Below are 25,768 nucleotides of genomic sequence, written 5' to 3'. Positions count from 1 at the left end.
TTTTATTGTTGCCTTTTTTTTTTTTTTTTTTACTATTACTGGATTCATGTAAGGCGGCATTGTGGTGACAGTTGTAAAATTAAAAACACTACTCCATACCTCTTGATGTAGTCTTTGTCGGCAACTTCGTAGGATAGCTCAATATTAGGGTAGCGGTTACAAAACCGTGCCACATCAGCCATCTGAACATCAGACAGCTGTAAGAGAGCAGTGCGCTCCTCATCCTCCATTTCCATAATGTCAAAAATACTCTCCACTCCCTATAAAAAAAATTGAAACAAAACATTATATATAATATATACACTTTTTTTACTCATTTGTAACCCCACAAGCATTTAAACCCTAAAGCACACGGCTTCTTCTCACCTTATCAGTGCAGCGCTTGATGTGCTCCGTGGTAAAGTGTGGTAGCTGTCTGAGATACGAGTCTTTAGACCACATGGCCTGAGTCACCATCTGTGCCAGCTCCATAGCAGCCAGAGCAGGACTCAGCCAGCCGTTACTGGAGAGCACATCCACACATGCTTGAATGAGACGCACAGCCTGAAATCATATAAAAAGAGGAAGCGTGTAAAATTAAAAATTACTTTGATAAAATAATCACAAAGGACTGGTAAATCAGGCCAAACCAATTCCTTAAACATCTAAAATTTTTTGTTAGTGCTCCTAAATTAGGCTCTTATTTTCTCACCTTGCTGAGGATATCTTCCGTGTCAGATTGAAGCTCTGCACTCAGTTGCATACGGGAGAGATGGGCTTGCAGCAGCAGGTTGGTCTTCACGTGTGGGTCATTAAACTTGGGGCTGTTCAGCTTGTGGGGAACTTTTTGAGCCAGCTACAAAACAAACAACTTCATCAATATCATAAACTAGGCTTCAGCATTTTAACTTTATTAGTTTAAGGCATATAACTGACCTGGCGGAGCAGCGTATCTTCATGATGTCTGATGGGAATGTTCTTATACTCTGCTGCATTGGAAATGATCTCGATCAGGCCACGGATCTTTGTCTTTGCATTCAGCGACATGCTGAACAACTCTGGAGAAAATAATTCAATGCAATTCAAACAAAATACACAAAAATAAACTTCGACAGATAATTAATGCTAAAGGGGTTTTGCCTCAACTCTAAAGCTAGTGTTTAAACCCTAAACCCAACAATGTATCTCACAAAAGTGAGTCCACCACCCACATTTTTGTAAATATTTTATTATATGTTTTCATGGGAGAACACTGAGGATAAGACCAAAACCCAACTGAGTACCTCTGGGGCATCCTCACACGGGTGGGTAGTGTAAGAGGATTCTAGTGACATCCTGTGCACTCTATGGCCAAAGATAGAGTTAAACAAGTGCAGGAAAAAAATGGTGGCCACAAAAATAGACACTTTGGGCACAATTTGGACATTTTTTGTTTAGTTTCCAGCAGTTTACACATTAACGGCTGTGTGTTGAGTTATTTTGAGGGAACAGCAAATACACACTGATATTCAAGCTGTACACTGACTACTTTACATTGCATCAAAGTGTCATATCTTCAGTGTCGACCCATTAAAAATTGTAAAAGGCGTACCTACTTGTGAGATACTGTATATACAGCTTTAAGCTCAAATAAAATGAGAATAAAATCTTTTACAAGCTTTAAATTAAACAATTACCCTATTTTTTTATTGGCTAAAATTCCCACTATACAGCAAATAACAGAAATGTGGCCAGAGGACATTAGTATTATTGAAGAATTATTAATGAAAAGCTTGACATTTACTGTCAGATCTGAAAGGACTATTTTAAACGTAATGCACAGCACATTCTGGTTTGCCAGATAAAACTGCAACAACCATAAATATCTCTGTTGAGCAAGATGGGTAATTCATCAATTTCTTTTTCTTTGGTACTTGGCTCTATTTTTAGGTATGTAATAGGCAACTACCAATTAGCTTTAAAACTTTGTTTTACAAAACGCACTTCCATATTGGCCAGGCAGGTCTTGTGTAGGGTTACACTGAAGCTTAAGTTTCCCCAGTTTAAATCACCACAAAGCAAAGCTGTTTGATAGAATGATGTAGATGGTTCGCAATAGCTTATTCAGAACACTGACAGATCTTTCTTACCGATGGTGGTATAGTTAATGTAGTAGTAAGCGGCGATCATGCCCAGGTTGAGGGGAGCTACATCCATCTCATCCTCCACACTGATGCACTTGGACTGCTCCAGATCCTGCAGCGTGTTCTCCACCAGCTCCGACAAGTGGTCCGACAGGTGCCGGTGAGACATACCTGCCACAGAAAATTAAGTTAACTTCTGCAAAACTGACAAGACTAGGGATGCCACAATACAAGAAATTTGATAACTGGTACTGATACCACTGAAAATGAATGATTCTCAACCATTTTCAATACCATGACAAAAGGAACCAGTTATTAATATTTTAATATATTTTTAGGGAAAAAAGATGATGAAATGGATCCTATGGTTAGTAAAATTCTCCTTAAGTAATAAAATTTTTTACTACATTCACAAAATGTATTTTTTTTTTAATGGTGGCTTTGCATTATTTTTAATTTATTTTATTACTGCAGTGCCCAACTGCTTTAAATTAGGGGAGAATATGGCAAATCACTGTAATAACAGTGATTGTAGTCCTTTCAACAGAGTGAGCGCACCGAACAGGGCAACACTGAACAGAAGCATCAGCTCCATGCTGGTCTGTGGCTTTTTTTTTCCCTTACAGCTCCTTGTCATGTGGATATGACTATCTGGAATCACTGAGCCATGTAGCATTTACTGCAGTGAACCATGTGTTCAAGTGGTATTTGCAGTATTTTCCTAACTAAACTCCAGCCACAACAGAGCCCTGCCCAAACCTGAATGACGTGCTTTTAACCGGCACATATTTCAATTTAAGAGTCCCTACATTAACCTCTGAACTATAAAACGCAGTTTCTCAGCCTTGATCCTGCATCACCTGTTCTGCACACATCAACCAATCAGCTCATTAATAGTCCTGTCAGAGCAACAGGAGTGAGTTAAAGTTAAAGTCTGAAAAATATGAAGGGCAGGAGGAGAAGAGGACCAGGATTGAGAAACACTGATATAAAAGTTAACTCATGCTGTTGACTCTACTTTAGGTGCACAAACTCAATTCAGTAAAAAGTAAAAGCAAAAACTGCTACTACTTAATTTTCCTCTGTTTAACAATTGGCCAGAGTTCCTCAAAAAAAAAAAAAAAAAGAAATATTTTTTACTTGTCGAGTGTAATTCAATATATAATAAGAAATAGGTATTTTGTGTGGTTAGCTAACATGTTTTAAGAAAATGAATTTATAGAAAATGTGCTACAATGTGATGTATATTGTTATCGGGATATAATGTGGCCTATATCAGGATATGTTTTTTTTTGGTCATATCACACAGCCGTTTGTAAAATGCCCTATGATTACTCCAGTCATTTTTGTTTCTTTTTGTTACCAAAAATAAAAGGTACGGTCACATTTTGCACTAAAAAATAGGTTTTTGTGACCTCTCTGAAGAGAAGGTGGCTAAAGGTACCATGTATAAATAGTATTTTTTACCCAGTCACATTTAAACTTTAAAACCTGGAGAGAATGGCTGTTAAAATGGCTTGAATTTCCTAAACGATTAATGTAATATTTGTTAAACTCCTTTACATTCAGTCTTTGTCACACTGATTGTAGAATTTAAACAGATTAGAAAGTTTGTAGAAACCAAAAACAAGAAATCCTTTTTCAGTACTAAACTCCTTGGACTGAACAATGCTCTCACCCTGCAGGTTGTAGTAGTTGGGATTCTGGGTCATGCGGCGGTAAAGGAAGGTCCACGTCAGATAGTCCACAGCATCCTGCTTGTTCTCCACAGTCTTCGTGACAATCTCAGCATTAAAGTGATCATGGAGACAGTGGTCCAGGTGGGATTCAACAGGCAGAGGCTCGTAGAGGAATTTCTTGAAGAAGTCCTAATACAGCGGAACAGAATGGTAAGTATTCTGAAGAAACTGAAAACAGCTTTACAGTGATATGAAAAAGTTTGGGCATTCTTGATAATTATCCTTTATAAATAATTGGTTGTTGGGATCAGCAATTTCAGTTAAATATCATATAGCAGATGAACACCGTGATATTTGAGAAGTGTAATAAAGTTTATAGGATTTACAGAAAGTGTGCAACAGAACAGAACCTCAACAGAACAATTACAGAAATTTTGAGTAGATTCTCCTTTTACAGAAATAACAGATTTTAATGCTTCCTATAGCTTCCAATGAGAGTCTGGCTTCTGGTTGAAGGTATTTTGGATCATTCTTCTTTATAAATCATCTCCAGTTCAGTCAGGTTTGATGGTTTTTAAGCATGAACAGCCGCTGTTATTGTTCCTCTGCATGAATGCTTTAGTAGATTTTGAGCAGTGTTTAGTGTTTAGGGTCGTTGTCTTGTTGAAGTATCCAGCCCGGGCGCTTTAACTTCAACTTTCTCACTGATTCTTGAACGTTGTTCTCAAGAATCTGCTGATATTGACTGAAATGAATGCAACCCTCAACTTTAACAGGATTCACAGTACCTGCACTGATCACACATCCCCACAGCATGATGAACCACCACCAGATTTTACTGTGGGGAGCAGTAAAGTGTTTGTCTTGAAATGCTGTGTTCTTTTTCCTCCATGCATACCGTCCTCCAAATAACTAAATTTCAGTTTCAGTAGTCCACACACAGCACCTTATACCAAAATGAATCTGGCTTATCCAAATGTGCTTGAGCTTTAGCATACCTCAAGCGACTCTGTTTGTGGCGTGTGCTCAGAAAAGGCTTTTTCTGCATTATTTTCCTATACAGATTCTCCTTGTGCAAAGTGTGCTGAATTTGCAATTGGCCACATTAACCCTTACTCATAACTGAATTCACCTGTCTATGTAGGTCGAGGGTCAACGAGCTTAACAAATAAATTTTGTGTTCCAATAATTAGTGCTAAATTTATTCAAATCCACAAAACAAGGGTGCCCAAATTTACGCACCTGCCTAATTTTGTTTAAATAATTATAGCACACCCTCTGTAAATCCTATAAACTTAATTTCACTGCTCATATATTATTGTGTTCATCTGCTTTATGATATATTAAATTGAAGCTGCTGATTCAAACAACCAATGATTTATAAAGGAAAATTCTGAAAAATATCAGGAGTGCCCAAACATTTTTATACCACTCTAAATATTTAATACTGACTTTACCTTTTTAGATCCTTGGCACATGATGACACAGCGGCCCTCATCATCCTGTAGGGGGCGATTAGCTTTCCCCACCATCTGGAGCACGTCGTAGATTGGATAGTCCACATAACTGAAGAAAAGGCAATATATTAAAATTTACTTTAACACATTAAGAAAGAAATGACAGACATTACAGCAGACATGACAGCACTTACACAGAGTGCTCATAAACTAAATGAACTCTGGTATTGTTCTAGCAGAATTTAAAAAAAGTTCTCAATATAAAAAAAAAAGCATACATGCTGACTGAACAATCAAGTAACTGAATATCTTCCTTCAAGGAGGGGTCATGAAAAAAATACGTACGCATGAATTTTGCCATTGTAGTACTGCGTGTCCATGACAATCACCAAGTGGGCAGAGATGTTAGTTCCCCAGCAAAGAGAACGGGATGCCACCACGACCTGAATGGCACCTTGAAAACAAAAAAGAAAGATAATGGTACGTTCCATTAAACTGTATTAACTAGAGTTACATTTTGAAACCTTTGACTTCATGGTTTTATGTGAAACTTTAAATTCTTACCAGAGTTGAAGAGTTGCTCAACAATCTTGCATTCTGTGGAGGAGAGTCCCTCATGCAGATAGCCCACACCATTAGAAAGGGTTTCCCTTAATGTTGCATCAGACAGCTTCTCCAGGAACGGGGCCAGGTCCTTCTCAGTGCAATGCAGGAATCTACAACATACAAAAGAAGCGACTAAACAAAACTGTGCTAAATGTCCAGTACAAAGATTTTAGTTTGTAATATCAGAATAGCCTATTTAAACATATTTGATAGTGGTTACATCAGTTGTTTGAAACATTTTTCAGGCTGTTTTAAATCAGCTTTAATAGACAAAATCGCTGCCAGTCATTTTTCAACATAAATTCGATGGATGCACTTTTTCAAACTTTTACACGTTTCTCGGCAACCAATTCAATCAACATACAACTTAGTTTTTAATGTATTAAAACATATTAAGTGCAATTATAATTCAGTAGCACTCTGACTGGAATAAAAATGTTAATTAAACATGAAAACTTGTCAGATTCATGTTGGCCTGACAGAGGTGCTATAACAAATTTATCCCACAACATATGCAATACAAGCAAAATATTGGAACAACTATTACACTATGACTAATAAATACAGTGTTGTTCCTCCTTGCAAAAAATAGCTTTTCAATACAGCTATACTTAATTTGTGGTTTTGGTAAGAGGAAAGATTATGTAGAGTTTAGCCAGTGCACTGTACCTCTGAGGAACGACGTCTGCAGCACAGAACGTGAGGATGTCAATGGCAGTGAGGCGGGTTTGACGACGAGATGGCACAAACACCAAGGTTGGTTTGGATGGTGAGTGCTTCATGATGCTATGATAGACAGGTTTAGCCATAGACAGCAGACGGGTCTGTGTGTGACTCACATTGAAACCCTGGGAAAAGAGCAGACAGAAACTAAAGCAAATAGAAATTGTCACTGTACTTTGTCAGTAACAAGGTTCTCTCTCTTCACTTTGTTTCGGCTCACATGCACATCTATAAGCTCAATGGGCATTTTTAGTGTTTCGGCCAGTAACTGGGGTGCGTCTCAGACCTGTCATTTTTAGTAAGTGTAGCTTGTGAAGAGAAACAAACCCCCACTGTATTTTTGGACACTAATTTAAGAGTCTTGTCACACAAAGACACTTTATTAAATCCAGGAGTCCCACAAAATAACGTAAGTATGACAAGTATGTTGTAATCTATTGGTAAACAGTGCTACAAAAGCTATTTATTTATTTAAAAATATAATATAAAAACGCAAAAAATAAACAAAGCAAATGATCACTGGCCTTTTTAAGACTATGCTATCAAGCATCTTATACCCCATTTTGGAAACCGATTTTACCTGGATGTGGAGTTCCAGTGGCACAGGCCGAACATTAGGGTGGAAATTGAAGGTTGCCGTGGTACTGCAGCCCAGCCAGTGGGCTACGTCTTTAGCATTGGACAGAGAGGAACTGAGAGCCACGATGCGGATGGGCCTCTCAATCTGAGAGGAGATGTACCTCATTCTGGAGCAGATGACCTCCAGCACAGGCTAGGACACGAAAAGCAGAAGAGAAGTGTCAGGATTTTAAGAGGGGGAGAGGAATCCATTGATCAAACTATTGACTCATCTATTGATCAATACATTAAATCAAGCCTTACCCCATTCTCTCCTCCAATGAGGTGAGTCTCATCCACAATGAAGAGGCTGACATTCTGCACATTCTTCCTCTGCTTCCATCGACGGGACAGGATGTCCCACTTGTCCGGGGTGCTGATGATGATGTCTCCTTTTCCCAGCAGCTTTAGGTCAGTGCTGGTTTCTCCAGTCAGTATGACCACTTTTTTGTTCAGTGCTTCTTGGAACTTCTGGTGCCAATCCACAAACACCTACTCGCCAGCAGAAAATATGCAGTCAGTTTTCTAACACAGATATGATCATTTCAAATTTTTGACTTTACATTTAATCAATTAAGATTATGGTCACACTGGGATTTAGCTTCTGCCCAAAAAGTAATGCAGAAAATAGACATAGCATTTTAACAGAATTGGACTTTAAACCCGTTCTATAAGATAAAAACCTTAATGTCCAAATCACTAGAATGAATTATATGAGAACAGTCAGCAGTGTCCTCTTACTGTTCGATTTCAATTAGGGTTTACACGCCTTGCTTAAGAGCATGTAAATAGTGCTGGGACGGTCAAAAATCAATTTTATTAAATCATATTCGAGGAAAACTGAATAAAGATTTTTCTTAAGTCCCCACTGCTCAAATTGCTCAGATGGCTTAGTTTTTGAATTCTTCATCGTTGTCTCTCCACACTGCTTGCATTTCACAAATGGGATCATGTGACGACACACGACCATGTTTTACAGTAAAAAATATTGTGTATGTACTAACAATGACAAAGTTGACATGACCATAATTACGTAGTTTAATGCTCTGAATGTTGTTTTGGTTATTTACATTATAATTCTATATGTGAATGATATAGGAGCTAGTCCTCTCTTCCTGCCAGTCCAGGGGATTGAACCAGTAAACTTCTGCTCCCAAGCTCTGTAGGACTAGGTTGCCACAGTATGATACTAATTTAAATAAAACACACAAGTAGTTAAGCTAGACAATGTTGATGCTCCAAACCCTCAAAAATCAAAAAAGTGCATTTCACTAATCAATAAATCTTTTAAATTTGTGCTAAGGACATAGTGAAATTAAAGTGGGGTTTAAAGTTCAGGACAGTTATACTGTGTGTCTGTCCAAGACTCCTTGTAAGGTCTCCTTGGTCATGGTCATTTTCATTCAATCTCTAGATGGAACTACAGATTAAATGTCTTTCTGTGGAGGCTAAACTAGGCTCAGGTCTGCTCCGTTCAGCCAGTCTGATGTTTGTTTTTGCCACTTTTAACTCACTTTTTTCTAGTAAACACTACACAATTTTAACCTGTTTTTTTCAGTCGCCGACAGTTTTTCATCGTTTGCTGACAAAAACCTTTGCTCAGAGTCAAATTTGCAATCACTTCTGAGCTCGCTCAGTCACGTTGTGCATGTGTGTGTGTGTGTGTGAGAGAGAGTGTGAGTAAGTGTGAGAAAGAAAGTGTGTGTGAATGACGTTTCTCAAGCGAGTATTGGCACGTGTCCAGCTCTAGAGTTCCACCTGGCAGCTGGCAAGGCACTGCAGCTTCCTGTGACCAAACTGTCCCAAACACTGATCCCCACACGCTGGTGTGCTAACCAGAGTTCCCAAATCAGATCAGCTAAATCAGAAAAATATGGGTTGATCACATATTTTGGCTGAAAATCAGCTGATATAATACGTGTCTAATCAATCGCTCCTTCTCTACCTGCACGTTTTGCAGCAACCTAGGGTGCATTTTCTTTTTGTCATGTAGTGTTCATAAAGGAATAGGAAGATGCCATCAAAAAGCATACCTGTTCAGCCAGAGCCTCCATGGGCGTGATGTAGACACAGCGTCCTTCTGTGTTATGTAGCAGCATCCTCAGAATGGCAAACTCTGCACAGATTGTCTTTCCACTGCCAGTAGGGGCTCCCACAAACACATTGTCATCACTGTTGTAAACTGCATTGAACACTGAAAGACATATCAGTTGATTTTAGAAATTTAGTTTAGAAAAAAAGGTTTAGTGCACTGCATTACAATCTCTATCTGCTATTGCTATTGAGCCAATATCCTATAAACACAGTAAACTAAGATTTTTTATTCCAAATTTCCAGCACTACTTTCAATTAAATAGGAGAGATTACACTTTTTGGAATAAACAGGGTTCTTTAAGCAAAGCCTATTTTGCACAATCTGTTCAGAGAAGTATATTGTGCTTCACACAAAAGTTTATATAATTTGTTAAGAGTTATTGGCACTGCAACAATCAGCAAAAAACACTGCACTGCAATTGAAGTACCTGGTCAATGTGCAACTAACTATGTAACATTTTTTAAAATTACACTGTAATGCACCTAAGGTCTGTTTTTAATCAATTACCATTTTACATAAACTGCACCAAATTCTCATTTTTTGCCATCTATGTTGTACACTCATTTTGCTCTAGAAAAATAATGATTCAAAGAAACTTCTACTACATATCTTCAACAAAATAGGTTTTATGTAAGTCTAGTCACCTTGTGTCTGAATGGGGTTGAAAAAGGGGAACTTGTTCTGATAGAGGCTCTCAAACGCAGCATTTCTCAGGGCAGATACTGGCAGAGGCTGCAGATCCAGCAGCTCAGTGGGAGGAGGATATTTCTCTGGGAGGATGAGGTGACGGAAAGACACTGGCAGCTGAGTTTCACAAGCTGCAGACAGGAAGGCAGAGAAAGAGCAATTTTATAACAGCAGGACATAACACGAAGTCAACAGATGTTAAGAAAACGAAAGTTACTCACAAAGCCAGCGGTCTGAGACGACTCTGATGAAGTACTGTGGAGGCAGCGGCTCGAACACGGGCACAAAAAAGGTGATCAAGTGTTCATCCTGAGCATATTTGGCCTTAAGCAGGAAGTATTCATGGTGCAGAATCACCTCACTGTCAACATCCTCCACCAAGATCCAAAACGCCTCAGAGGATCCATGCACCTATGAGATACGCAAGCACCTTTTTCTTAAATGTTCTTAAACTGTAAAACCTTTTCTAGCAGCCATGTAAATCACAATTTTTTTGTTTTAATAATATAAGATAATAAGAAAATAGAATATAATAAAATGTTCTAAATATCAAAACTTAGCACAAGTCTGGCTCTAAGGCTGACCTTATCATCCCACTGAAAGTCTGGAGTGATGGTGAGCTCCACCTTCAGGGTGGAGCGAGTGATGGGCTGAAGGTGAACTGCAAGGTCCAGTTTTGGAAACTGGTGCACATACTTGTGGATGGTTTTCCCCATTTTTGGCATGCGGATCAGCTCACCTGAGAAAACAGAAAATTTACTTTAAATGCAAACAATCAGTAACACATTAAAATCCCAAGATCATCCACTGAAAAATTATACGGAAATATATTGGCGGAAATATAATGAATATGAATAAAATTGAAGCTCAGAGCACCAACCAATTTCATTGTGATTGAGATCATAAAGACGCTCAAAGGGAAAGCTCTTCTTTTCAATCTTCTTGATGACTTCTTCTGGAAGCTTGCGGAACTGACGCAGAGGAGACATGGACTGCCACCTTAAACAGAGAATTAACAGTTAAAATCAGTGGTCAAGATCATTGTTATTAACTAAGAATTTGATCAATTTTATGATAACTAATTTAAACTATTGAAAACTATTGACTTTGAAAAAGTCAGGTCTTCATGGGCAGAATGCATTTTCTCAGAATACATGCATGTATTCTAGGCTGAATGTTATTTAAGGTGGTGGTCCTCGTGGGGAACACAGCTGAACAGCAAAATAGTCCAAACTTTGATACTTAACATCTACACATAATATTTGATGGTCACAAGATGGGTTTCATTAATTTTGTCAAATACATACAAAAAATAATAAATAAATAGTTAATAAACAAAACTGATGCCTCAATTCTACAATAAAATCCCTCATAATTACTATAACTGTTATTATACCACAGTTGGTTCTGACCCTGCAATCTGATTGGCTGAGAGGCGTTCTATGAGTACTGTTAACAGCTGGTAATGCACTGTAACCAAAGCTCTCCATGTATAGTTGCATGCTTGTTTCACACACATCATGGGTGAGGACTCCAGAGCCATATCTGGGTTCCCCCTATAGCTGTACTGTTCCACACCAGAGTGGACCTGCTACACTGGACCAGAAAGCACCTCATAATAATTATGAGAAAGTTTCTGCTCAGCCTTATTGTAATACAGTTGGTATTGTAATACAGTCTGGCTGAACCTGACATGAAACATGGCTAACTGCTAATAAGGTTTCAAGAATTTGCTTCAGTTAGAGTTCACTTAAAAGTTAAAATTAAAATCATTACAGTATGCAAGAATGCTACAAAACCTATTTAAGTATAATGGAATAAAGAACAAAAATTAGATACTAATTTTAGAGACAAACAGCTTTTGACCTAAATATATGCAAATTGCAGTTAACAGCAAAATTTCCAAACTGTGGTGTCAGACATGTATGCAATGAATCCCTCCGGTCAATAATGAGAATGCCTATGTAATAAAATAAAAATAAATAAATAAAAAAACACCTGCTGGGTGTTAGTTATTGGTTTTGTCAGTTGATCTGTAAAACTTACATTCTTTTGTCGATCATTTTGCAGAGGTTCATTGTTTTGTCTGTGAGCTGAGCCCAGCCTCGACCAAGAACAATCTCAAAAATGGCCCTCATCAATCGACCAGCACTCTAGACACAGACAAAAAAATAAAATAAAATCTATTAACTTTCACATGAACCAGACAAGCTCCTCTTATCCTGTTAAGTGAATATGTATGAAAACAGAATAGGGAGGTAAGGTCTGAACATCATGTTCAGTGCACATGTGCAATACTTGCCTGTGTGACATAAACCATGTCAGCCATTAGAGCAAAGCCCTCTAGTTTTAGTTGGGAGATGTAGGCCTGCAGCAGAACATTTATCTATGGGACAGAAGATTGGAACATTGTAGTCAGCTCACTCTACAGATGTCAGCTTATAAAATGCATTCCCACAATGCACACATGCACAAACACCTACCTTAGCACTGGGCTCCTCTATACTTTCCTTCACGGGAATGGGCACCCTCTCCAGTAGCTTCTGTAGCTCCAGTTTTTCCTCCTGTATAAAAATAAATCATTAAAAATAAGAATTTGACCTCTGAACAGACTTTGTGAACTAAGCAAGTGAAAGATCTGGAAAGGATCTAAGAGAATCAAGAGAGGTGAAGCCTAACTCTGCTGCATAGCATTCATTATACTGGCATCACAACAATGGACACAACAAACACACTTTTTCAAATCAGGCTGCTAGGATTAGTAGACAAATTTACAACAATCAGATTATAACCAGACTATGAAGTACACACCACATATGATCAGTGATTTTTGACAGAACCTAAAAAGGTGGACTAATATAGGGCTGCAGCTATCGATTATTTTAGTAGTCGAGTACTCTACTGAAAAATTGATTCGATTAATCGAGTAATCGGATAAAACATTTGTTTGATTAAAGAGTAATTAAAAATACACAAGAAAAAACAAGGCATTTCACTTACTAATGAATGACCAACTGATTTCCTTTTTTAGATAAGTTACATTTTGAAATTCACAACATACATTTCCAAACTGCAAACACAATAAATAAAGGAATAATAATCGCTTATTAATTATTACTAATAAATTCATTTAAATTATTTTCAAAAATGATTTCTTGTAAGTATTAAAACTATAGGGAATTAATCAATAAAAAAAGTCATAAACATTTGCATTATGTTGTGCATCTAAGCTTCTGAACAGCAGAGATGTTGCCAGTTCGTCTCACCGAGCCGGTGACATGTATTTGTTTATAAACTCCTCAGCGCTGTGTTCAATTACATAAAGCCTGTATTAAGTCCTGAATTGTCTGTTTTTATAAACTAACCAACCGCACATTAGACAGTATTCCTAATAATCAGCGCTCCACAGTGCTGTCGTTGTGTTATTAAGCTATATTAATGTTAATCTCACTGATTTTCTATAAGTTACATTAACCTTCTCTCGGCTCCACCGCTAACGTGTCCTCGGCTGAGACGGTGAATACACGCTGTCCAGCCTAAAAAGCTCCATTATTATTGCTCTTTTTCCTCCTAAGTTGTCGCTCTTTTCCCTCGGCACTTCAAAATACCCTCTTCTAAACTAAAACCTCCGCTGCCTGCTCCTCCTTCCTGCGCGGAGTTTTTTAATTAAATAAACTATTACTCGAGGCACAAGAAATTACTCAATAATTTTTTTTAGTCGAGTTACTCGAATTACTCAAGTAATCGTTTCACCCCTAGACTAATATAAGAAATTCAGACAAAGTTACTGTGTGCCTACTTACTTGAAGCACCCTCTGACTGCAAAAAGTCAACTACAGGGTTCATACACATCTTGCAAGGTAAAATTCAAGCCCTTTAAAAGCACCTTCAAGGCCCATTTAAAAAAAAAATTCAGCACCTTACAGCTATGCTAAATTAATGATCATGGTAATATCTCAAAACTGCAATTCAGCGATCATCAATGCATGTTTACCCTATTTATTTGATTGAGCATTTACTGTAATATGTCAAATTTGGGGATGAGTTGAGAGCATTTATACATACATACACTCAAAATCATTGATTTGCTTTTTGTCACACTGCAAGAGATGGTATGTTTATGTAAACAGAACCAGAATTGTGTTTAAAGCAAAATAAGTTTTATGATACAAATGTATCTGTAAACTGACGCTGGGCAAACAGCCACGGAGATCGGCTCGTTCCACAGCGCTAAAGCCAAGCAAACAGTAGCTCGTTGAGGGACGCTTGTTTATAGCACATCAATGGATGCTTTGCTGTGAAATGGTATTAAAATATTCTTACACTACCTCTCTGACTGTGATGTTCCTGAACTCAGAGGAGAGGGAGAACACCCTGAAGAGCTCGATTTCACTAAGTGTAGGTTTCAGTAGCTGGTTGTAGGTCATAATGGACTCATGAGTAATGTAGAAGTGACTGGCAATCCGTCCCAAGTCGGTCACCTACGGAATAAGAACCAGACACAAATCTAGTCAAAATAAAACCAAGATTAAATTAGGACACTCCATAACATCAGTAACCACATGATAGTCATGTGTAAACAGTGGGGTTGGGTAGCATGTGGTAAAAGGGACATCGCTGAGATTTTGGAAAATAAACAGGAGTCAATGGGAGGAATGAAAGATTTAAAAAGTGGACGCCATCTTGATAATATTAATGCACATTGGAATGTTAGAGAACTGAAGAGAATTGTGACTGATAAACAGCCATTTTAACACTTCAAATCATCTGATGGCTTTCAGAATAACAGTGTAAATTGATACTTAACTTGTAAACTTGTTAAATAAAACATTGGAAAATTACAGTGGTTGGACAATGAAACTGAAACGCCTGGTCTTAGACAACAATAATTTATTGTCCCGACGGACACAGGAGAGTTGAGGTGCACATTGAATTCTGCCTTGATTTGATCAGCCGTGGTTTATGTTTTTTGGATACAATCCGGGTTATAGCACCCGAACATCCCTTTCAGACAGCTTCCTCTAACAGCGTCCACAGTTAATCCTGTTGGATGTGGTTGGTCCTTCTTGGTGGTATGCTAACATTACCCTGGATACCGTGGCTCTTGATACATCACAAAGACTTGCTGTCTTGGTCACAGATGCGCAAGCAAGACGTCCTCTTTTGAACTTGAATATTTTGAGCAAAACTGTGCTCTTACCCTTCTAATTTAACCTTCACACTCTGCTCTTACTGGTGCAATGTGCAGTTAATGAAGATTGGCCACCAGGCTGCTCAAATATAGCCATGAAACCTCCCACACTAAAATGACAGGTGTTTCAGTTTCATTGTCCAACCCCTGTACATATTAATCATTAAACATAGAGTATTTTAGGTCTGTACATAAAACTGTTTCCTTTATTTTTCTATTTTTGCTAAATAGTTTTTTTTTATTATTCTGCAGCTGTTTTTTTTCTATAAATACAGTCTGCTTCCTTCATATATTTTGTAATATTGAGAGACAAGGTAAACCCTACAATAATCAAAGACTTAATTTAAAGCCTTAACACTTTATATTCAACATACTCCTGAAGTATCACAAAAACATTTGTGGTTATACCACCTAGGATAGTATTGGCTAGTAAATCGGTCTTGACGCACATTAGTTTTAATGCGTAATTAGAATTATATTATTATTGATTACTGTTACATGCATTTAATTAACCTGTTTACCTGGAAACTGCCACTCCTCTTGTCATATTTGACCAAATTGTTCTTCTCCAGCACAGTGGCAGCTGTGTGCACCAGGTCCATCCTGCGCTGCTCCAGGTAAGGATCAGTGCTGCGTTCATCATGGGAAACCGCATAGAGTGTGGGGTTACGTAGCATCCGTACATACAGATAAGTATAACCAATCCAGTTCACAGCGTCCTGACAGAGAAAACACAGAAAGAGTGAAAGTGACTGAGACAGTGGATGAAACGATAGATTACTTTAATTTTTTATCTGTAAATGTATATATTTCACACGAAACAAATAAAGAATGGAAGGTCAATATTACATGAAAGGCATACAGAGCTACTTTTTGTAGTCCATATAACAGCACAAAATAGCACTGTATACAAAGTTAAAACATCCCAGTCAAAATATTACATTTTCATGCATTACTCTAATTAGCTAAGCAAGTAAAGGATGACATGACTCCCTACAGGCATAAATTATACAGGCACAATTATATTTTAAAGATATCTTTAACTTTATGCATTTTAAATGAATTATACTCACTGAAATCACTTACAGTAACTCAATTCAAACCATTGGTGGACAAATTTGCATGCTACTCTAGACCCAAAAATGTATCAATCTGTATCCAAATCTGCTTTCCTCTGGAGTAAATACTCAAGAAAATGAATACAATTAATAAATAACCTAGGATTATTAGACCTGGAAGGAGACATATCCACCTGGAAAGGATTATAATATTCATTACTCCTCACCACACTCAACCTATATAAGAATATATTATTTTCCTCTTTTAGTTGGAAAAGGGTAAAGGTAGTGGACTGTAAAATTGAAATTAAAATACACAGGGAGCATTCAAACTTATCTAGGCAGGAAGAGAGAACTGGACATCGGTGCTTAATTCCTTCTTTGCTATTTCCTTTATTTATTGAACCTCGAAGTCAAGCAATGAACAGAAACTTGCAAATGATGATTTTGTGTACTAAGGGCAGGCCACTCACTAAACATATATCATTTGCCTGTTTTAAGCAATGCTATGGTATGGCAGTACATGAAAAACTAATACCGGTATAGCAGAAGAACCAGTACATTGACTTAAAATAATCACTAATAAAATAGTTGTCTACTGAGTCCTCTCATACTGAAGAGTGGCATTATGTTTACGTTTTTTTTATCGTGGAAAAACATACTTATTTATTAAGAATTCAAACTGACAAAATCAAATCAGATCCAGCCTAAATGGCTAATTTATATAAGACACCAGCGATTAGATTTCTTGTAGACCCTACAACATTTGACACCTAGATTGTGTCTTATTTTTTCTCCTCTTTGTATTAAAGATTAAGTTTCCACAATTTAAAGATAAACATTTTTTTTTTTACCTTAGAAATAAATTAATAATTACACTGATAAAAATAACAAAATGGTTGATTTACATTAGAGGAAAGTTATCCAAAAAAAAAAAAAATAGGACCCCCACACAGTCAACTAGCAAGCTTTTCTCAGTCAATGCACGGAAACACAAAGATTTGTAGAGCAAAGTTCCTTGACTTCCAAAAATCTAAGTATTTTTTTTTTCCAAAACTTATTGAAATTCCTATTCTCAAAATCCATTTCCTTTCTAGGTTTTCATGACCATACAAACCCCGACTACATAAGCAGATACAATAAGTAAAAGTTAATTATTACAGGCACCATATATGGAGACCTTACCTTCACATTCTGAACATTGCCCAGCACCACCTCAGCATTGAGCATGTCGGGAAGTTTCCCCACCATCTGGCTTTCTATAGGCAGCTGCTGGTTGAGCAGAGACAAGTAATACTGCAGCTCTCCATGGGACGTGATCAAAATGCCCTCTCCTTTTGTATCATACTGCGGTCGGCCAGCGCGCCCAAGCATCTATGATTCAAAAAGTTCACAGCACAAGTTAAAATATATGTTAGTTGCAGAAGATTACAGACTACTCAAATAAGGTCATAAAAAGCAACCAAGTTCAAATATGTTTAGATTAATAGCTAAAATGTTGGTCTGTAATAACATATCAGCCCTACTTAAAATGTTTAAAATGAAATACAAATATTGGTAGATTTGAGATATTTTACCATAAAATATTACTTAGCCCAAATAAAATAAAACTGTCCAAATAAAAAAAATGAACATTCTTTATAATTTTAGTATACATATTTACATCAATATGACCTGGCTTGAGGGCTTTCATTATAAAGCCCACAATAACTGATTAGCATCAATGGCTAATGGCTAACTGGCAAAGCTAACTGTTATTCTGAGCTGACATAATGAATAAATGCACATCACTGTGCTGAGTAGGTTCTGTGGTTTGATATAGTGGATTACAGTTATAGTTTACTTAAACTCGTAGTTATTAACATCACAATATGTGAATGCAGCTGTGGACTTAAATGCTGACATGTTGGATGACTGACTTCTGTGACCATCTTGTGAAAATCTGAATTAGGGGTATTACATATTATTGTAAGCAATAATATTAAATAAAGTAATAATAAAGTTTAATTTTAATTTTGTTGCAGTAGTGTACTCTTGAAATATTTTATTTGTTTAAATGTTTAGTCATACTGCCAAAAATATTGTTATAGCAATATTATAATATTATACTAGGTACTGAAATATTGGTACTGCAAAAACTATGTTTAAAGCATTTCTGCACAATCCGCTCAAACAGCTCACAGTCTAACCTGCAGAATGTCCAGAGCTCCCAGCTCAGTCCACCTTCCTTTCTCTGGACTGTACACCTGAGTGCCTTTGATGATGACAGTGTGGGCAGGCAAGTTTACTCCCCAGGCCAATGTGGCAGTAGACACCAGTACCTGTAATATTAATAATAATGCATGGGTGAACAATTATTATGAATGAAACAGCCCTAAACGTGGACCAATCTATCCACAAATACAAAAAAAAAAAAATACTGCACCTGAATATGACGATCAGCAAACAGATCTTCCACCAGAGTTCTGTCTACTCTGGTCATGCCAGCGTGATGGATGGCAAAACCATACGGCAAGAGATCTTTTAGCTCCAGATTCTGCACAATTAACGAGAAAACAAAACAAGCAGCGTGTGATGAACTATACCTTAACCAGCATAAACTGAGCATTTATCTACAGTCTGTTGCTGTAATGCATGTAACGATCTCTGGCACTGACCTTGCACTGCTCTGCCTCTGTCCTCAGGACCTCAGTGGAAGCAGAACCCTCACGAAGGAACAGCCCCAGAGTATCTTTCTCCAGACACATATCCCTTATTGCCCTCGCGGTCTTTCCAGTCTCCTTACGCGAGTGTACAAATACCAGAACCTGAGAGTCAAAGAGAACACATTTAAGATTAATAACATTAAAAGGAGTTTTGGGCAGTGAGCAGATAATTGGTAAATTGTGTTTTGTTGTTACCTGGTTCTTTCCTGCATGCTCCATGATCTTCTCATAGACGATTTCATTCATGATTTGAAAGCGTTTGATTGCCTTTTTCTCTGTGATTCCCACGTACGTCTGCTCCAGTGGCACAGGGCGGAAACTAAACACACAGGTTTAAAAGAAAAAGGCAGTGGGGGTTAATAAATAAGAAATTAACCAAGTTGTACATATTAAATGTGTCTTAATCATCATCAGTGATAAACAGTACATTTGTTTTATACAGACTGTAGAGCTACAACGATTGGTCGACGTAATTGACCTTTGTCCACTAAATTAAAATTATGTTATAGTAACTTTTTATTTTTTTTGTTTTTTTTTATAGTAACTTTTTATTGTTTGTCTATGAGAAGATGGTGTTTTTTTTTTTTTTTTAATAAAGTCTGTAGTTACTATAACATATAACTTAATTTTAAAGGATTGGACCGAGTACAGCATCTTCCCAACACTTATCCAGCTAACTTTAGTTTATCTAATGTTTTTAATGTTAATGAAGGAGTGAATCCTGTTTAAACTCACCTCAGCAGCTCTCTGCAGTAATTAAACTTCCAGCGGATAATAAACATTTAACAGTAAATGTGAAGCAAAATATACACTGGATTAGGAGCCTCGCCAGTGCGAAGTACAAATAAAGGTCATGACAAAAAATGATGGTGATTAATCGACTAATCAAAAAAATAAACCGTCAGATTAGTCAACTACTAAAATAGTCCATAGCTGCAGCCCTTACAGACAGACAAACAGACAGAGAGACAGACAGACAGACACTCACCTGTTGTCAAAGTAGAACAGGCCCTTAGCAGGGTCCACACGGAGACATGTGGCCACATCTTCATAGTTCGGCAGCGTGGCACTGAGGCCAATAAGGCGCACCTCCTCTTGGGTGAGCTCCACGTTTCGGATGGTGCGAGCAATGAGAGATTCCAATACTGGTCCACGGTCATCATGTAGCAAGTGAATCTCATCCTAAAGAGGCATTAAAATCAATATCACAATATAGAAAAATCAATGTACGAATCTATTAGTATGTGACAACTTCATAATAATGTAATTTTTTCAGGCTACTTACAATAATGATGAGGCGCACTAGCTGAGTGTATGTGCGCTCCCCTCCCTTGCGGGTGATGATGTCCCATTTCTCAGGTGTACACACAATGATCTGCGTGGCATTGATCTCCTCCTTGCAGAGCTGGTGATCACCAGTCAGCTCAGACACTGTGATCCCATAACTGGCCAAACGCTTTAGAGACAGACACACAAAAAGACATCAGAAAGCAAGCAACAGAGTAACAAAGTTAACCAAATTAATCAGGGTCACTTGAACCTCTTACCTTGCCAAAGCTGCCCACCATTTCCTGTACCAGTGAACGCATAGGAGCAATGTAGATGATTTTGAAATCATCCACATTAATGGTGCCATCCATGTTGATATGCTTGCCAATCTCTCTGAGCATGGCCATCAGAGCAACATTGGTTTTACCAGCTCCCTAAGCATTGCAAACAGAACAGAGTTATGTATAGAAACAAGAGACTAACAACCAATTATTAAAAAAAAATATATATATATATATATATTATAATAATAATCATTTTATGCACTTACAGTGGGAGCGCAAACCAACAGGTTCCCATCTGTCTCCATAGTAGTTTTGAACAGTTTGCTCTGAATGCGGTTCAATGTTTTGAACCCTTCAAATGCAGCCTGGGCGTATTTCGGCATCTTCTCAACAGCCACAAGAGTCTAATGCAATGAAAACAATGAAAACATAAAACTTTGTTCAAAGATCACAGGAAAATGAAAAAGAGGAGTGTAAATATACATCCCAAATGGAAACAGAGTTAAAATATTAAGTGCATTTTCCGAAGAAAATTTGAAGTAACCTGCAGATCAATCTGCGTTTGTGGCTTTTGAGCTTAGTTTTACAGCAAATAAAGTGTTTAAAACTAGAAGGGTAGCTAAATATATATACTAAGAAAGGTTACATTATATTTAAAAACTACTCTTTATGATCACAGTAACGATGTAGGAGGAATGATGAAACTAGACGTAGGCTGAGAGCTCAAGAGAATTTGCCTTATTTATTTTTATAAGCGTTTTTCATGCGTATCTCGCTTTGGCTATTTTAATTACACAGTGTATTAAACAGAAGCCATGTGCGGTCAGTTCGTACGCAGCTAAATAAATCTGACCGCTACACTGCAGGAAGATCTAGAGAAAGATTCACAGAGGAAGAGCCGTCGTTTAAATCGGTCTGTACAACTGCTTTTATAACTCCATATGCTTTGTGCAGGAAAAAAAAAAAATACTACTGTAAACATAATTCGTAACTCCAAAATAAAAGTAATACATTTGAACATTGAAACCTACAATAAGCTTAAAGTGGATTAAATGTACTAAAACAGCACCAAGATACACATACAGGTTAAAGCTTGTGGACATAGCTGTAGCAAGTGCACTCTATTTCATGTATTTTATGGTTTTGTTAGTGTGTCTAGACAGTTCTCTTATTATCACAGTCCGTATAATTTTATTGATCAATTATAATTGTAATATATTACAAAGTCATGTCCTTAGAATAATTACAATGTTTGTTTAAATTTAGGCCCCTAGATATCAAATTCCCCAAAGCCAAACAACCTAACAAATACTTAAAACTTATAAAAAAACTTATTAAACAAAGCTACTACTTACTTTTAACTACTAGTTACTACTTTATTTTGGGAGTACAGGTTCACCTTTACAACAGTACATTAACAGAGTATTAATGAAGACTAAGAGAGTTAAGTTTGCTGTTCCTTGTTTATTGTTTTAGTACATTAAGCCATGTTAAGTTGTTTTCACATAAAGCTGTTTTTGTGCCTCCCCCCGCACTTAGGACACTTAGGACCATCGCATTGCAAAGCCAACGCTTAACGTAAATAGTGCAAATGCCTAACACTGAACCACTGCCCCTCTCTCTGCACAGGGGTGCGCTCTCGCAGGTGCGAATGCAAGTCCCTCACCCTTAAACAGAAGACCCAGTTCTTTGGGCTTAGCATGTGTGAGGTAAAATTTTACTTTGCATGGCCTACCTCAGAACGTGGTTGCAACCATTTGAAAAGCAAGGGTACCATCTACATGTACTCTGTGCGATACTAAACTACGTGGTGTCTGTCAAGAGTGTATTGTTACTTTAAAAAACACTATTTGATAAAGGCAAAACCTTCCCCACCAATTAAAGTGGATTTGGCTGCTATATCTGTGCGTCAGGTAAGACTTCAACGCAAAACATTGGAACACCCCTAATCTATTTGGACAGTTACAGTCCTTGCTCTGGGTGCGATCTCTGCTTGTGAACACTACTGGGGAGGGTAATAAAGATCTTGAACAGAAAATCGCGCCTGGTTAAAAATCTCTGCTTAAATACACACAAACAATGGCAAAAACTAGATCAGCTTAATTAGACGGGTTCATTGATTGTACGACAAGCCAATAATTATCAAGTCAAGTCATTAAATAAAAAAATAAATAAAAAAAAAAGAGAAAAGCTCTCTTTGAACAAAGATCATACCGAAAATAAACAGAACTTTTTGTCCCTAGCTACCTCCTAAAACAGTCTTAAATCAAGGAAATGCTATGGATGTTTACAAAAAAAAAGGAAGGTGAATGAGTCTCAGGATAAAGGAAAAAAAGCACATACCTCATCATCAGAAAAAGGCTTGGGTTTAAGCGCAGGTACGTGCACCTCCTCGTAGCCTTTTCTTTGTTTACGGAAGGAACCGTCAGGAAGCTGGCAGCGCTTGTTGGCCATAAAGTGGCTTCCTTGAGTGAAGGCAAGATCCTCGAGATCGAGAAGCTGTCGTGCTGCCACAGACTGCAGAAAGTACAGTGTTAACAAGTGGGTCATCATTTAGAGGAAATATTAACTACATAGCTTTTACTTTTTTTCAAACAAACTTTAAAAACTGTCTCTATCAAAGTGAATGTTTAATTTAGATTTGAGGGCTGTCAGAAACATTTAGTGTCTGTTTATTAGTGCAGCAGTGTGCACTAGATATCGCATGTTGGTATCGGGGGCCTCATGGCTGCATGGATCCCTAATGATATCACAATACTGTGATTATATGATACTCAACATATTACAAAACATTTTTCTACAATACTTTACAGCATCTAAAGAGCATCTAAAAAGGATAAATACTTATTAATTAAGTAAATACCAGGAAGTACGGATTTACTGCATGTTTACCCCCTATTTATCTAATTATAGAGCCACCACTTGAAGTAATGAAGCAGTAACTAAGTCTAAGTCTTAGGGAGTTGTGTGCATCTATTTTTCAATAGAAATATCTATATTTGATTCCACAAATTGATAATGCAGCACAATTGGGAACTATTGGATTTTGTGATATAGATACTTTTTTCCACCCTTACAAGATGAAGATTTTTTTTTTCTCCACAGAGCTAGATTTGAGGGCTGCAACATCAAAACACAGGAAGAAAATTCTAAATTTGTGAAATAACACTGAATTTAAAGTTTGTGCAAATGTTTGACTGGTACTGCATACTTTATATATATTTTTTAAAATATACAATTTTAAAATACAAAATTAACACTATTTGTAGCAGGAAAAAAACGGCACACATAATATTTGATAAAAAAAAACTAATTAGGTTGCCAGCAACAAGCATCAGACAGAATTCTGCTTGGATATCTAGATTTGACACTACTTTTTTTTTTTTCTTTGCTACTGCTTAATAGTTGGTCCTCTGTTTTTGAGTAAAAATCCCTAAATATTACACATTCAAACACCTTCCATTAACTTGCTTGAACTGAACCTGAAATCTGCAACAATCAATCAGAGAAGTGGATACAGAGAAACCGCCATCCGTACGTAATCATGAATAACAAAATTATCTAGTTACGGAAAGTCGAGAGACATTTAGAATCTTTTAGAACAATTTACTAAAAATACATAAATTATCTTTGGCCCTGTATTAAAAAATTATCAATTTTAAATTTTACTTTTTACATTACTTCTTACATCAATCCAGTAGACAATCAGCAAAGAATGCTGTACTGTACCTCTGAGCGATCAATGTCCATAGACTCCATATCATCCACTCGAGACTTTCTCAGTCTTTCCCTGCGAGATCTTTCTTCCTAAAAAAAAAAGTACAACTTTATTATATATATATATATATATATATATATATATATATATAAATATATATATATATATATATATATATATATAACATTTAAATGTGGATAAGAGACTTAGTGCATTAACAAAGTCCTATACAAATGGTAAATACACTTGTGTGCACTCACTCGAATAATGTCTTCCTTTTCAGTTTCCTGCAGCTGGTAAAGAACTTTGGACAAGTCTTGATCTGCTTCCATTTTGGCAATTATCTTCTCCTTTTCCGCTTCACTTTGTGCACTGGCCAACATGGTGCAGTAGAGGACTAAAGCAGAGAAAAACAAAGTGGAAAGAACAGGTCAACTTCTGGTGTGGACAAAAAAGGATACATCCAAACAATCAATTAACATAAAAAATATATATTAAAAGACATTAAAGACCCCAACTAGTGCTGTGCAGAGCACACAGCATCAGTTACTCCTCCTGCCCTAGTCACATTATATGTAACCCATCATCTGTAAGGAGATACAGCTGCTTTCCCTTTACTACCACCCAGCTCAAATCCACACTACACTAACTACCACCACTGCCCAGATACTCTAAACACTGGACTATGGCACTGTTTAGCTATACATCCATCTCTTATATTAAACAATTTCATAAATTCTGTTAAAGACAGGAACCACTAAAATAACTTAAAACTTACAAATAACTTTAAAAAAATCAACTAATTAAAAATAGACATTAGTTTTTAATTGTGGTCCAAAAGAATCAGTAAAAAAATAACTAATGAAACTGGACGAAAACTATTGTACAATAAATTTAAAATTCACAGGTATTCTGGCCCACCCCTAGAGAACATACTGGTCCAAATGTCTCAGGTCTAAAGTTTCTTCTCCAGACTGCAGGTTTCATCTCCTTCCATCAAAAAGGACTCATAGAAAACTTGTCATTTCACAACACTCCAGTGCTTAACTCTTAGCCACTGTTAGATATTTTTGTTGTGTTTTTGGGCCACTATCCTATTGGAGGACCCATGACCTGAGACCAGGCTTTTTGAGACTGGGCAGTACATTTCGCTCCAAAAATGTCTTACTAGTAGATTTGACGCCAATGTAACTTGACCTTGGAGATCTTCTTTAATCTCATTGCAAGTTGTTCTGGGCTGTTTGGTTACCTTTTGTATTTTGCATTTCTACAATTTTCCTTTTGAGGCCACATGCTGAGAAATTAGCTACAGTCCAGTAGACCTTAATCTTCTGAATAATAAATGCAAATGCAGCAACGAGTACACCAAGCTATTTGGTGAAGGTTATAGCCTTTACCTTCAACAGGTTTGTATATAATTGGCTTTTTCTTAGAAACTGTATCCTTAACTTTCTGCGCTCCATGTTCAGTGTGATACACACAACACCACCAAACAGCACACTGTCTACTGTTCTAAATACAGGACACAACTTAGCTTAACCTGTTCTTATGGTAAAATGATTTTCAATCATTTCTA

General features: G+C 37.1%; 1 protein-coding gene across 1 annotated transcript in view; it reads right to left on the bottom strand.

Annotated features, from left to right (window-relative positions):
• The window catches only part of snrnp200 (small nuclear ribonucleoprotein 200 (U5)), a 36,623-nt gene that overhangs the window by 2,435 nt on the left and 8,420 nt on the right, over nt 1–25,768 (bottom strand). The window contains exons 9-42 of the mRNA XM_022670744.2: nt 24,453–24,589; nt 24,204–24,281; nt 22,818–22,991; nt 20,741–20,878; nt 20,469–20,624; nt 20,207–20,377; nt 19,910–20,103; nt 19,117–19,240; nt 18,874–19,023; nt 18,642–18,752; nt 18,406–18,537; nt 17,402–17,590; nt 15,680–15,877; nt 14,296–14,448; nt 12,451–12,531; nt 12,270–12,353; nt 12,014–12,120; nt 10,848–10,966; nt 10,552–10,706; nt 10,189–10,378; nt 9,925–10,098; nt 9,219–9,379; nt 7,450–7,677; nt 7,148–7,339; nt 6,514–6,692; nt 5,803–5,954; nt 5,584–5,692; nt 5,239–5,347; nt 3,781–3,970; nt 2,109–2,273; nt 916–1,037; nt 692–835; nt 367–543; nt 100–260 (exon numbers count right to left, since the gene is read on the bottom strand). Coding sequence (XP_022526465.1) covers nt 100–260; nt 367–543; nt 692–835; nt 916–1,037; nt 2,109–2,273; nt 3,781–3,970; nt 5,239–5,347; nt 5,584–5,692; nt 5,803–5,954; nt 6,514–6,692; nt 7,148–7,339; nt 7,450–7,677; nt 9,219–9,379; nt 9,925–10,098; nt 10,189–10,378; nt 10,552–10,706; nt 10,848–10,966; nt 12,014–12,120; nt 12,270–12,353; nt 12,451–12,531; nt 14,296–14,448; nt 15,680–15,877; nt 17,402–17,590; nt 18,406–18,537; nt 18,642–18,752; nt 18,874–19,023; nt 19,117–19,240; nt 19,910–20,103; nt 20,207–20,377; nt 20,469–20,624; nt 20,741–20,878; nt 22,818–22,991; nt 24,204–24,281; nt 24,453–24,589 — 5,104 coding nt within the window. The remainder of the gene's footprint in view (nt 1–99; nt 261–366; nt 544–691; nt 836–915; nt 1,038–2,108; nt 2,274–3,780; nt 3,971–5,238; nt 5,348–5,583; nt 5,693–5,802; nt 5,955–6,513; nt 6,693–7,147; nt 7,340–7,449; nt 7,678–9,218; nt 9,380–9,924; nt 10,099–10,188; nt 10,379–10,551; nt 10,707–10,847; nt 10,967–12,013; nt 12,121–12,269; nt 12,354–12,450; nt 12,532–14,295; nt 14,449–15,679; nt 15,878–17,401; nt 17,591–18,405; nt 18,538–18,641; nt 18,753–18,873; nt 19,024–19,116; nt 19,241–19,909; nt 20,104–20,206; nt 20,378–20,468; nt 20,625–20,740; nt 20,879–22,817; nt 22,992–24,203; nt 24,282–24,452; nt 24,590–25,768) is intronic.

The sequence above is a fragment of the Astyanax mexicanus genome, chromosome 12 (assembly GCF_023375975.1).
Source record: "Astyanax mexicanus isolate ESR-SI-001 chromosome 12, AstMex3_surface, whole genome shotgun sequence".
In the NCBI taxonomy this organism is placed as follows: domain Eukaryota; kingdom Metazoa; phylum Chordata; class Actinopteri; order Characiformes; family Acestrorhamphidae; genus Astyanax; species Astyanax mexicanus.
Note: the sequence above shows the minus strand (reverse complement) of the source record. Positions and strands in the feature narration are given on the sequence as shown.